This window comes from Clupea harengus, chromosome 10 (assembly GCF_900700415.2).
Source record: "Clupea harengus chromosome 10, Ch_v2.0.2, whole genome shotgun sequence".
In the NCBI taxonomy this organism is placed as follows: Eukaryota; Metazoa; Chordata; class Actinopteri; order Clupeiformes; family Clupeidae; genus Clupea; species Clupea harengus.
The window spans coordinates 7,069,307-7,083,220 of record NC_045161.1 but is presented as its reverse complement, the minus strand read 5'-3'; the positions used below and the strand labels follow the sequence as shown (position 1 = coordinate 7,083,220).

General features: G+C 40.9%; 2 protein-coding genes and 1 non-coding gene across 3 annotated transcripts; 1 reads left to right on the top strand and 2 right to left on the bottom strand.

The window, feature by feature from the left end:
* The first annotated feature begins 533 nt into the window (after positions 1-533).
* On the top strand, positions 534-10,881 carry tmprss9 (transmembrane serine protease 9). The gene is made up of 17 exons (XM_031575159.2): positions 534-870; positions 1,092-1,185; positions 1,381-1,563; positions 1,725-1,852; positions 1,956-2,023; positions 2,194-2,369; positions 2,493-2,534; positions 2,617-2,730; positions 3,725-3,890; positions 3,985-4,259; positions 5,612-5,754; positions 7,876-8,125; positions 8,222-8,335; positions 8,652-8,838; positions 9,261-9,526; positions 9,707-9,840; positions 10,221-10,881. The coding sequence occupies exons 3-17, from the start codon at positions 1,449-1,451 to the stop codon at positions 10,380-10,382; spliced, it is 2,340 nt and encodes a 779-aa protein (XP_031431019.1). The 5' UTR covers positions 534-870; positions 1,092-1,185; positions 1,381-1,448; the 3' UTR covers positions 10,383-10,881.
* On the bottom strand, positions 7,140-7,221 carry trnal-aag. The gene has a single exon. It is a non-coding gene; the product is annotated as a tRNA-Leu (tRNA).
* A 371-nt stretch (positions 10,882-11,252) lies between the features above and the next one.
* Positions 11,253-13,579, bottom strand: timm13 (translocase of inner mitochondrial membrane 13 homolog (yeast)). Its single transcript, XM_012828361.3, has 3 exons — positions 13,356-13,579; positions 12,735-12,803; positions 11,253-12,222 (listed from the first exon to the last, which is right to left on the bottom strand). Exons 1-3 carry the CDS (start codon positions 13,473-13,475, stop codon positions 12,124-12,126), a joined length of 288 nt encoding a protein of 95 aa, XP_012683815.1. The 5' UTR covers positions 13,476-13,579; the 3' UTR covers positions 11,253-12,123.
* Between the last annotated feature and the right edge of the window lie 335 nt (positions 13,580-13,914).

Below are 13,914 nucleotides of genomic sequence, written 5' to 3'. Positions count from 1 at the left end.
GTCTCTGTCCCCTGTGCTTTGGACAGTATGAGTTTATTCTGATGTTTCAAGAGAAACCAGTCAAATAGTGCGTATGAGGAGAGATAAAGTAGCCTGTTTCATTTCGTAGTTTAGCTGAGACATTGTATCTCACAGCTTTTCTCCTTGGCACAATGGTTTGGGGCTAGACGAAGTGCCCCGGTGGAGGTATACTGGGCACAAAGCAGTGCACTGTTACCGGAACTGATGAGGAAGATTGAAGCAAACCTTAAGAAGGTAGCCAACCAGCGTTGAGAAAAGAGGGTCATGAAGCAAAAGTGGATTTTTTCCAGTAATGGTATTTTATGGATATTTTTCATATCTCTGTAAAGAGAATCAAATTATTTGAATGCAGTTGAATAGCAGGCAAATGTACGCGTTTCCGCTTCTAATATATACACCCGCTTAAACATTTTGCATGTTTAATTAAGTACTGAGACCCTTTAACTGTTATGGTGTGTCGTTTTAAGCCTCCGTTTTTAACAGATTAGCCTATAAAGCCCATTTGTTTGCAGGGTGTCTGGTAGCATGAAGGGTGTATGTAAAGTGGTCAGCAATGAGGCGGCAACCTGTGCAAAACCAAACAATTTATAGAAGATGTTCGATCCACCCAATTGTTCAAATAACAGAGTTTACACTGACATGTTCTTAATGAGTATTTAAACAGTTGAAGATTTAAAGTTAACAATAACGGGAGAGCTTAAGGCAACCTGAGACCGTCTTACGTGTACCATTCCACCGTTTAACTTCACGCCCACCGATGGGTAGATAATAGTGGTGTTACATTTTCAGTCGCCCAGTCTCCATGTGTTCATCTTTTGACTCTAACCACCGACAGAAGGAATTATTTAGGTAAGTGTATTTTGTGCCATTTGGCCTTTGTAGTTTGACTGAACGTTCGGCACCTGTCAGGCCATCATCACAAAGTTATAATAATGTTTAGAAATGTTCGTCACAGAGGATAGTAAGCTACACAGATGTAGCATTTTGTTTGAAGAATGAGAACGATTCAGTCAAATTAAAGTTTTGAAAATTGGCAGACTACTCATTTATATCTTTGCATTTGGCCACAGGACGTATTCACATTGTGAAGTTAATTTAGCTACATAAACGAAGAAAAAAGCTTGTGGGAATGGGAACTTTTCTCAACGGCCTTTGAATTCCTTGGTAAGTGGATATGACTTTAATGAATGTTTATTCTTTTTTCGCGGGGCTGTGCCCAGTTTCACTGAAAGTAACCGTGTATGAAATAATACAAACGCGTCACTGTCCCCCTGAGGTGATGGTGTCTGTAACAGAATATGTGACATACTGGTGTCTGTTGTGATTTTAAGCCTCATTCTCCGATTTCTTTTGGTGTAGGTCAGGAGCTCTTGAGACTGAAAGAAGGATGATAAGGGTTAATCCTGTGAATTGCCCCCTAGATTGAAATGGATATGAAGAAGGACCAAGATGCCCCTTCACCCTTTTCTTTCCATAGATGTGTCGTACCGGCGTTCATCTTCATCTTTCTCTTGCTGGGGGTGTTCATTGGTCTTTTGATTGGTGAGTTTGCTTTTGCTTTTCTGTAAAAAATTGATCTGTGGAGCACCGTGGTGATGAAAAGTAGCCTACTTCTCAAAACTTATAATTTCCTTAATTATATGTTTGTATTTCATGCTCTTTCAGTACTTTAAAGTAAAACATTGTGGATCATCCCGTTTCAGCGTACTTGGTACAAGAGCAGCATTATTTCATGGAGACGGTGGAATTGAAAGGTCTTAAATATGACACTGATCTTCAAGATGACTCATCAACTTTCTCTGAGGTGTTATCAGCCACCCTGAAGAACAAGGTGGGTTACCATGCACTTAACTTCTGTACTCATTTCTACATTGATAGATTTTGCTGAAAATCTTTGGAACACCCAGCTAAAATAACAATAATTTCACTTGCAGATAAAACATATCTTCCTTTCCTCATCATTAGCGAATCATTTTGTTGATTGTCAAATTGTCGCTTATGGGTAAGTCAAGAAAGGTCTTTCATTCTTGTCAAATTTGAAGTATTCAATCTTGAACAATGCTTATAACATATAACTCATGTGTTCACAATATTGTAATAACTAGATCAGGCTTAAACACTGTTATGTGTGAATGTAAAGATGTTCACTCACTCAGTGTTCACCTGTCACAGAAACATCAAAGGAGATACGATGGCAACATTTCGACTGGTCTTTAGTGTATCCAAGGCCCAACAGTACTCCAACGTACACATTCAGGAGCTGCTGAGAGCAGGCCTGCAGACGCTGTTCAATGGGAAGACACTAACAGTACCAAAGTTTGGAGAAATTCACAGCATCACACTTCTTGGTTAGAATCTACATTCTTTTGTGCGATTCAATGCAGTGTGTTAGTAGATGTGTTAGAGATGTTTGTGTTCTTCTATTCTCACTTTGCAAACAATTCATTATGTGCTTTTGATTTATTTTCCAGGGGCCAGTGGAAAGTCTTTTTACAACATTGGAGATGACACAAGTATGACTACTTATTAAATCAAACAATAGGAGCCTTTTGACCGTATTTGCATTCTGAATACTATTTTATTTCATTTTTGCAGACATCTGCCCCAGTAACACTTTCGTCTGTCTCAATGGAGAGTGTGTAACCAAGCGGAACCCAGAGTGTGACTCCATTCCTGATTGTGATGATGGTTCTGATGAAGCTGATTGCTGTGAGTACACTGGCTCACTCAACACCATAGTGGCCTAGTACACTGGCTCACTCAACACCATAGTGGCCTAGTACACTGGCTCACTCAACACCATAGTGGCCTAGTACACTGGCTCACTCAACACCATAGTGGCCTGTCGATGTGCATGGATACAGTAAACATATACTGTAACAACATCAAAATAATTATAATTATGTTTTGTTCATGCATTTCATAAAAAAAAAGCAGTGTAAGGGTACTTACTATTTATCATTAGTGATGTTCATGGGGTACCCTTGGATCACACTAGTATAGTTACGGTGTGTGTGTATATATGAATATTGCTGGAAAAACTTCTGTGAAGTTCTTTCCACAACTCTTTCACCATCTCATCACAAACACTGCAATAGCAGATTAGTGAGGTTCACTAGCCTGACGATGTCATACTCATAATTCTAGTCAGAATATGAGTCTGATATCGCTCCATTGGGCTGTGATTATGGGGCGTGTTTCAACCGAACCAGGAGAAAAAATGCCTCTTCGCTCAATTGGTTACCTACAACCAATCAGAACAACGTAGTATGTGACCAGGGGCAGCTGATACATTACACTTTTACCGGATCCCGTAGGAAGGAAGGCAAAAACATCTTTTCGATTGACAAATGCCTTAATCGCGTTTCTCTGTTCCTCTTTCAAAATGAATGCACTGTCAATGTCTAAATGGACTCGAATCTATACATTTCAGCTCTCCAGCGGCAGCCATGTTTGTTGAAAACGAATTCAACTCATGTGTTGGTGACGTGGTTGGTTACGTTACTGTTGATCATCTGTCCATCATCGTATAAAGCCCGCCTTAACAATTTGATTGGTACGGCCGATATCGAGCCGCAGATAATTTCTCCTCAATGGAGTAATGCCAGACCGAACTTCCCAACCAAAAAATGTGTGGGCGGGGCTAAGTTCGGTCTGGTATCCAGGCTAGAGGTTCACTGTTGTGGTTCTTCCTTACTCGTAGCCTGTGGCAACCGTCCAGCCATGGGCACTCGTGTGGTTGGGGGTGACGATGCTCGCCGTGGAGAGCTGCCCTGGCAGGTCAGCCTTAGGTTACATGGCCGTCACACCTGTGGGGCGTCTATCATCAACAGCCGCTGGCTTGTAAGCGCTGCCCACTGCTTTGAAAGGTGAGGGAATCTTTCAGGAAAAATGAAGGCTTTTGTCGTGCTGTTGCATTGATCATTGTCTTAGCCAATCTGTTTTTCTTCTTTAACCATGCAGTGAGAAGGACCCCAAAGTCTGGACAGCACTTCTAGGGGCCAGTCTGGTGGATGGAGAGGAAACAGAGGTTGCCACGGTGAACATCAAGTCCCTGATTGTGTCTCCAGGTTACAACCCCATGACCACTGACAACGATGTGACCGTGCTGGAACTGGAGAGCCCCATAACCTTCAACCAGTATGTGCAGCCAGTCTGTCTGCCCTCCCCAGCGCACCTCTTCAGTCCTGGGCAGAAATGTATGGTGTCCGGCTGGGGTGCTCTCAATATGTTCAACAGTGAGTACGAATATGGAGACTATTGGACAGTAGAATAGTTTCGTCCATGCAATACATTTGAGTTGTATGCAAGAAAAGGTGTTAAATTCCTTGTGCTATTAGTTGGGGACTTCCCACACCGGTCAAACCTCTCACTGTCACATGTAAATACTCATACCCAACAACCTAGCCTAAGCATTATAACAACAGGGTGCACTACCACCATCACACCGATACTTAAAAACACTTAACAACAAAGATGCCTTTGTGAGCATTTCACTGGAGTTGTCTAGTAGTGGACACCTCCCTTCGTCAGTGTTTCATTGAATTAGGCCCATGACTCCTCCAGAAGGCTCAACAGTTGTGTCTGGCGTCCCATACTCATGATGGGTAGGACACATGTCAAAACCTGGGACAACAACAGACACACCTCAAGATACACTTTGAAAAGATTTCACATATGTACCACAGTGTCTGAACAAAGCCCTGTCTAATTATCTAAACAATCTCATTATACTATGACGTGCCACAGGATATGCAGGGTAAGGGGTGGGAGGATTTGGCGCATCTTTTTTTCTCTCTCTCGCTGTCGTTTTGATGAAGATACTATTTAACAATTAAATTGATCTATCATAAATTGCACAGTCCTGAGAATTGTTTTGGTTGGTGACTGTTGTACTAATTCTCAACAAACACACCAATGCTTTTCTCATCTGATTATGTTTTCACGTGTAGCGACCGTGGATCAGGCTAGTTTTACATCCAGACAAAATATGTTTTAATGAGCAAACACCTATACACAACTTGCAGCCTACGTCTTCACCCACCCACTGACCCATGTTCTGTGGACATGGGAGTTGTCTGATCCTCTTATTCTCAACATTATGCCAGATCAACCATTGCCCTTGCTTTGCCTGAGACGTCGCTGCTGCTCGTCTAGTTTCCTCTTCTTGCTCGCTAGTTCTGCCTCCTCTCTGGCAATGTAGCCTTACCGCATGCTTTCCAACTGTCACCTAACCCAAACCCTGCTCTTCCACTCTGTACCTGCCCAATGATATTGTTGAGCCACTTACCCAACTCCTCCACCAAGCTGGTCATTGGTAACTCCAAAATTGCTACAGTACTTAGACAATGTGGGACCCCAAGAAATGTCCTTATTCCCATATTCTATATCTGAAATAGCAACTTCATACAAAAGCCCAAACTGCAAGCTCCGCAATTTCAAATTATTAGTGAATACAGATATTACTATTCAGTTCCAGCTGCTCAAGAGGCCCAAACCAGCAGTTGACCCAGTATACATCGTATGGCTTTTGGATATTAGGTTGATTCATTTTTTCCCCTTTCAAACTGTTCTCTCACTGTTTGTGCAGATGACGTACCTCCTGTGCTTCAGAAAGCAGTGGTGAAAATCATAGACTCGAGGATCTGCAATAAATCATCTGTATACCAAGGAACTATCACACACAACATGATGTGTGCTGGCTTCTTGCAAGGAAGAGTAGACTCCTGCCAAGTAAGTTGGAGTGTGCATCACACAACCTATTGTTTATTGTTTACTTGGATCCCCACTAGCTTCCACAAAGTGGTCACTAGTTTCCCTATAGAACTTGGGCATTAAGAAAAAATGCAAATGTAATGGAAATAATATAATATAAATCAAAGGCTGTCCAGTAAACTGTCTTGGCTCCGTTGATGCACACGTGTGTGTATGGCTACTTGTGCTTTCCAAGTACAACTTTAATGCTTTTTGCATTACTACACAACTGAAAACGTGATTTTCTTCATATGATATTCCTTTTGCTTGTCTACTAAAAAGTGGTGATCCATAATAGCTATAAGTAGTTCATATTTTTCACAGTTAGCTCATAAACACAAGGAGTACTTTTGTCACCCTTGTTCTGTACCCATTCAAAAAACAAACAGCTGTTGCAAAAGCATTTTCAATTTCATTTCATCAATCATTTAAATATTTCATCAGTTAAACATTTTATTATTTTATTTGATCAGAGCTCTTGTTTAAAATGAATCAAATCTGGCCAGATCAAATATGGTTTTATGATTGGCTATGTATCATGATATTGATCGCCATGAAAGTAAGGGTGTTGTCGTCTGTGAGAAGCAGTCAAACCCTTGCGGGCAGCAGTTGGATTGGAACCCACACCCCAGAACCCCAGAAGAGACTGGCACTCCCACGGCAGATATAGAAGATTATTTCCACAGGTTTAGAGGATTCTATTAACTGATACCCTCACGCAACTACAATATCCATGCAGAAAATATAGCAAGTCAGTCGATAATATCTTGCATAGTGTGGTTGTGATACCTCCTGTTTACAGTATGTAGTGTCTAGGTTGCAGTTTTTGATTAGTTCACATCTGTGGTTTGCACCATATCATGGTATATGATGTTATGATATCAGTGTGTCAGTAGAGTGAAGGAAGACCAGACCAGATGATTACAATGTCAATGTTGACTAGTTGACTAGGTTCTTTCACAATATGCTACACACAGGAAAAAAATGTATTCTTGGCAGCGATGGGATTTGAACCCACACCTCCGGAGAGACTGGAGCCTTAATTGTATATGATGTTATGATATCAGTGTGGCAGTAGTGTGAAGGAAAACTAGACCAGATGATTACACTGTCAATGATTAGACTAGTTGACTAGGTTCTTTCACAATATGCTACACACAGGGAAAAAATAAATTGTTGGCAGTGGTGGGATTTGAACCCACACCTCCGGAGAGACTGGAGCCTTAATGGTATATGATGTTATGATATCAGTGTGGCAGTAGTGTGAAGGAAAACTAGACCAGGTGATTACACTGTCAATGATTAGACTAGTTGACTAGGTTCTTTCACAATATGCTACACACATGAAAAAATAAAAAAAGTATTGGCAGCGGTGGGATTTGAACCCACGCCTCCGGAGAGACTGGAGCCTTAATCCAGCGCCTTAGACCGCTCGGCCACGCTACCATGTATTTCAATGGAAGGCAAAAGATGTATAAAAATTACTATAGGATAGAAGACTGCATATGATTATACCTCTCATCAGGGAGCATGTTTTCAAAACATATGACTTTGCAGTAATGTTTAGACTGGACTGACATTCTAGTTTATGTATCGTCTAGGTTCGTTTTCATGAGAAGCTTTCTGATCTTGTGGGTGTAATGATTGAGCTTGTTTTCCAGTACAACACTAAATATAAATTGGCAACACAGGCAGAAATCTTCGTGAAAATTTACACTAGTTAAATTCTTTTACTGTTCCAGCTATACAATGACTGTTTTGTTGTGGTCAATGTCTTAGTGGAGAGTTACTAGAGTCATCCAACCTCCATGATCACTATTGTAAAAAATAACATTCTTAGTACAAAATCTAATATACCAATATATATATATATATATATTAATAAAACTGGCCCCAGAAAATAATACCTGCAATAATAGTTGTCAGTACTTGGGAATAATAGAATAAATGGCTGGGATAGGGGTAGTTAAAAGACAGGTATCCATTGCTGTTGTCTTGTCACAATGACTGGGACTTCCATTCATTCCACCAGGGTCAGGTTGTGACAGCTTAGAAGCATTCACCATATTGGATGTCAATATCTAATGTTCTTACTTACAGGGTGACTCAGGAGGGCCGCTGGTGTGTGAGGAGTCTCCCGGCCGGTTTTTCCTGGCTGGTGTGGTGAGCTGGGGAGTGGGCTGTGCTCAGGTCAACAGGCCAGGGGTTTACTCACGAGTCACTAAGCTACGCAACTGGATCCTACACTACGCCAACCCAGACCAAATCCAGATCTCCTCAGCTCTGCCGAATGCTACTCGTGTTCTTGAGTACATGCCAAAAACGCCATCCTCACCTCTCATTACGACAGGTAATAGTCTTTCAAAGGTTTACGTAAAGTTGAAGAGTGAAACAGTACCTTACTTAACAGGTTACAATGACATAACAATTATGCCCCTCTATGCAGGAAACAACTGCAGTGGTGCCTTTAACTGTGGGTCTGGAAAGTGTGTTGTCAAAATAAACCCTGAATGTGACAACGTCCCTGACTGCCCAAATGAATCAGATGAAAGGAACTGTGGTGAGCAAGCAAACTTCTTGAGATGGTCAACCATGACATCTGAACAAAAACCATAATCTTGGTATGACTTGGTAACACATAAAAGCCGAGCTACAGCAACAGATGCATTGTGTAAAAGCCATATATATAAAGTCTTCTGAGGCCAGTTGGTTTAACACATTTGTTCCACTTCCTCTTTCAGCAATTATACTCATTCGCTAAATCCACAGCTAATGAAACAGTTGTGCTGTGGGCTTAGGAAGCCTGTAAATTCCATCCCGGCTCCACACCATGCAGATCTAATTAACATATTTTCTGAACACAATTCCCCCTCCAGACTGCGGGAAGCGCCCTGCAGAGCGGCATGAGCGGGCGGTGGCAGCGGTGGCAGCAGTGGCGGCGGGGTCAGCTCAGCGGGGAGAGTGGCCGTGGGTGGGCAGTCTACTGTTCCAGCGCTCTCATCGCTGTGGAGCCACACTTATTCACAGCAAATGGCTTCTGACTGCAGGGCACTGCTTCAACAGGTACAATAGTCCAGTTAATAGTTAAACTGCATTCACTTCTCAGGGCCGAGGGCCCAAGATGGCCGAAGAGATTAGGAGGGGCCACATATTGGGGTCCTACTTAATGTTTAATTTTCACTGTGCACTTACGCAAGTAATGAATACAACTATGTACTTCTCCTGTAAGTAAGAATACATTGTTAAATATTCCACATTAATTATTAGGTAAAAATAGTACCCTAAGGATTGTTCAAAATAAAATGCGGTTTACATTTGTTCCTTTTGTGTTAAAGAAGTGTATTAAAATGCATTTGAGTAATATTGTTGACTGAAAGCTGTTCAACCTACTCAGTTTTATTCTAATATGTACAATGTGTATTTGCACCACCCTTGAACTCAAAACCCCAGTTTAACAATAGCTTCCCCTCTCCTTTATTTGGTAGGGATTTGAGCCCAAATGGCTGGTCGGTGAGTTTGGGCTCAGTGTTTCATCCTGGACTGGGTGCCCTAGTAATACCGGTGCAGCGGATCATCATCCATACTGGCTATAACAGCACCAGCAAGGACTTCGATGTGGCTCTGGTAGAACTGTCTATCCCAGCCCCGAGGTCCTACACCATACAGCCTGTTTGCCTGCCGTCACCTCTCCATGTCTTCAATGAGAACACAGAATGCTACGTCACTGGATGGGGAGCGATGGCCGGCAAAGGTGAGAGGCAAAAACATGAAAGTGAATTCATGCTTTAATGATCGGAAACATGTTTCAATAATGTTGGGAGTCTGATCTAAGTAGTTAAACAGGGCCCCTCATATAACCGTGTAGCCCATTTGTTTTGAATGATTTCTGTAAAGATGCTGTTTTCTCTCTAACACAAACACTTTCACACAGGCAAACAAGCCAGTCTGCAGAAAGTCAGAGTCCACATTATTGACCAGACAGCGTGCCAGGGGTCCTATGCTGAAGGTCTGCCAGACAGAATGATATGTGCTGGATCCATGGATGGTGACAGAGATGTGTGCCTGGTGAGCAGTGAATTAGGCCTTAATTATATTACACTACTGACAGCAAATGTGTCAAACAAAACCTCTTATTGTTTTACTGTTTTAAAACATTTACAATGAATGTGTGCTTATATTTGTTCCACTCCCACTATTTTGACACTGATAAACTATTACCCCTAATATTATTTGAGATAGAGTTAGGTCCTCCACTGGGGTTACATTTCAGACACATTTGTTGTTCTTAAGCCAGTTATGAACCTCGTCAATGGACACCTATTGGATCATTGAAAATGTCAGTAGTGTTCAATTTCATTTTGTTTCATTTAGTCGGATGTATTGCACAGTACAATACATATGATGACATTGTCTGGGGATTTGAATGTGTTTTTTTCCTTTGACAGGGAGGACTCGGGGGTCCCCTTACATGCCGGGAGCATCTTGGTCGCTGGTTTGTGGCTGGGGTGGGCAGCTGGGGCCAGAGCTGTAGACAGAGTGGCTTCCCAAGCGTTTCTGTACGCGTTACAGCCATCAGGGAATGGATATCAAAATACCTTCCATTTTAAGGTCGATGTGGATGCTATACTACAACGGCCATTATACTGTGGGAATTTCTCACTTAGCTCACTCACTGAATTTGCTCTGACCACTTGTGAATCAATGTTTTTGCCTTGTTGTAATGCAGTTACAGAGCATCTACTATACTGTAAAAACATGTATCTCTTATTTATTAATTCTCCATATGAAGTCAGTCTTGTTAACATTATCAGCTCTGGATATAATGCATCTGTATCAATATGACATCAGATTTTGGTACTCAGGATGTAGGAATCAAAGGGATTTTTGTGGTGCTCTCATAATATAATTGTAATCACTGTGTTGGTGTTTGATGATAATAAATTAGTTTAAGGATGTTTGTTATGAAAATGTTATTTATTAAACTGTAACATTTACCATTACATCTTATCCTTCATTTTTCAAGACAGTTATTTATTTAACATACATGTTTTTGTTAAAGAGGTAGTGCACACTTTTTTTAAGCTGTAAACTAAATATGACCGAACTGTGATGAAACACATCAATGTTGGCATTAATATTGACATAATTACCATTTTTTTTTTTTTAAATTGACATTTTATAGGTTGAAATGGCTCAACACGCCATCTACTGTTTAAAATAGACCTGAACCTTGTAAGGCCGATGCTGACATGCCGACAACTGTTTGGGACTCATCGACATCATGGAATTTATATCAAAGAATAATGTTAACACCCTCCTATGTTGTAGCCTTCTCTCCCCCTCTCTGCCAATTGCCAACTTTTTAGCATTTTTCACCGTCATGCAATTGGTTGAGTTGGGGGTGAACTTACACTTTACGACTGATTTGCAGAAATTTCTCTTGCAAATTCAACCAAACAGACTGCATTTACAGAGACTTGTGTAAATATATTTTATTTTGCTTAGAACTCTCTAAGCAACTTAAGTCCATACAGGCTCATACAACGGTTAAATATACAGATGCACATCACCTTGTTAGTTATTTCCATGTTAAGGATTTACAAAATCAGACCAGATCCTTTGAGCATCGATGTCTTACAATTCAAACGCCATTTTCTGTCCCCACAATCCCACAGAGATGAATAGGGGAGAGAGGTTCCCAGAAATCTGACTTGCCCATAGACAAAGACAAGCAGAGTCTGTGGGTACAGTAGGGCTTTTTCAGACAGACCCACTACTGTGGTGGGCAGATACTGTGACAGAGGGGGAAACAAGTCTGACAATTAGAGTTTGTTCTACAAAGGTATCATGGTGTTGGTGGTGGCCTGTTCAGTAGACACAGTTATGAAAACAAAGTTGCTCCTAAATACTTCAGTGTGAAAGAAAGCCGGTTTCTGAGTACAGGAGGTAAGGTGAGCCTGTCAAGCACCATCATCCCCCCCCAGGGAGAGGAGTTGCACCTGCAACACAATCAGTGACAAACTAATGAATAGGCACCTGGAAATCCACATGAGGAATGAGACTGGTGCACAGGACCAAACAGATGCATGTAAAAAATGATTACAGAATTGTGTCTGGGTTTACCAAAGACAGAAGGAGATCGGAATTTTAGTTATACTTTGTATGCTTAGGAAGAAAAAAAAAAGTGTCCACTGGCAATTTTTCATGGCTAAAAGACACATTCTTCAGACATTCTTCTGATGTGTTCCAGATTCCGTTCGAATGTGACAATGCCAGCCAGGGCACCTTCACCCTCAAGTTTGACAAGAGTAAGGTTTGGCTGACTGGTGGATGACCAACAGATGACCTTCACATGCGTGCCCTTTCCCTCTGTAATCTGGAGTTATAGGTTCGGGATACCGTGTTCCACGCATCCATGTATCGATCCATACACATGGCTATGCATTTCTGCAGTAAGTAGGGAAAGAAAACTGTTACGAACAAGTTTCATTGTTTGCATTACTATTTTGGCCATATGGTTAAAAAAAATGTATATAAGCTTATATTCAACATGGCTATTTACTCACAAAACACAACTATTACTATATCTGTTTGTCAATGAATACTTTATACGAACACATCTTTCAAAACACCTCTTAAACTCAAAACATTAATTGTGCTTTGGTAAAAGTATGTATGTTTGGCGTGTTCACAGCATATTAATTCTCAGGTAAAGGCGTCAACAACACCAATCCACAAACACACAGAATACACAGCTCTTTTAACAGTTCAGCTGATGCAACAGTAACTGACCAAAACAAAGTGGCCGTCAATGGCTGATCGGTCACAATTCAACCAATTTAAATTTAGACCGACTGCAATATGTAATGCAGTAATGTGTAAAGGTGAGTGAAGAGGGGTTTCCCCTGCAAAGGTATCCAATTCCTCTCACTTCTCATTCAACTCATTCTAAACCATACCTGTTCTGAATTATCCAAAGTCCCACCAGGTTTGCCTATGCATTTCTTGAAGCACTTGTCTGTCATTCTCTGGAATACAACGGAATAAACATCAATATCATTTGTAGGAAATACATTTTTCGGTCGGTTCAGTTAATAGCCCGGTATGCATATTTCTCGCATTTAGGTGGACCTGGCCAGGTGTAAGTTACTTATCTCCTCACTGATTTCTGATGGATTACCATTACAACAGTTCTCGTTAGCCGGGCATCTAGATAGCATAGTTCTTGCTCTACAGACCTAACCACCCAACGTTGCTAAACGCAGCAGTAGACACAATACTAGGAGTATAACCCATTAACCTATTAACAGCAGAGTAAAACATAACCTAGTGTCAGCTAGAACATCAAAAACAGGTAACTCAGCTAAGAAGCTAACAGTGCTGGTTTCAACTCAAATGTAATTCTGCGATTGCACCAACCAGTCACTAATCCCGACTTTACAACGAAACGATTCGTTATAACCTACCCTTTATATAATCTGTGTAGTTCTGATTGCTATTAAGTTCACATATAACGCATACATTTAAAGAAAGCTGGCTACATTGCTGATTACTTAAGTAGCTAGCTAGCTGTGAATTACCTGCAAGAGCTCTTGTGCATTAGCCACTGCAATCTGTACTTTCACTTGTTCCATAATGGTACTGGGATCCATTTTACCAGAACCAGCACCAGCGGAAAAATCTGATCCAAAATTGTCCATGTTACAATTTTATACAACACCCCGGCCACTATTCTTTCGTCCACACGTGTAATAACTGCACTATGCCCTTGACTAGCGGCCACAGGAACTAGAGAATGCAGGGCTTCCTGTCAAGTCTGTTTGTCTTCATGGGAAATGTAGTTTGCAATACCAGAAGACTTCATTCTCAACAAGTTGCTCAATTTAAGATGAGAAACCTGTAATAAAGAGTAGCATGCATTATAATGAGACGTATTTATTAAAGTGCATGATTGTAAATATATTTTTTATTTTTTTATTTATGGTTAATTGTTATTTTAAGTAACCAACCAAATTGTATTTTAAAAGTAGTCTAGCATCTGGTTCCATATCTATTAGCATGGTTTATTGATTTGTGATGGTGACATTTTTACAGCATACAATTAGGCCTAAAAACTACAACTTAGAATTTTGATAAAGA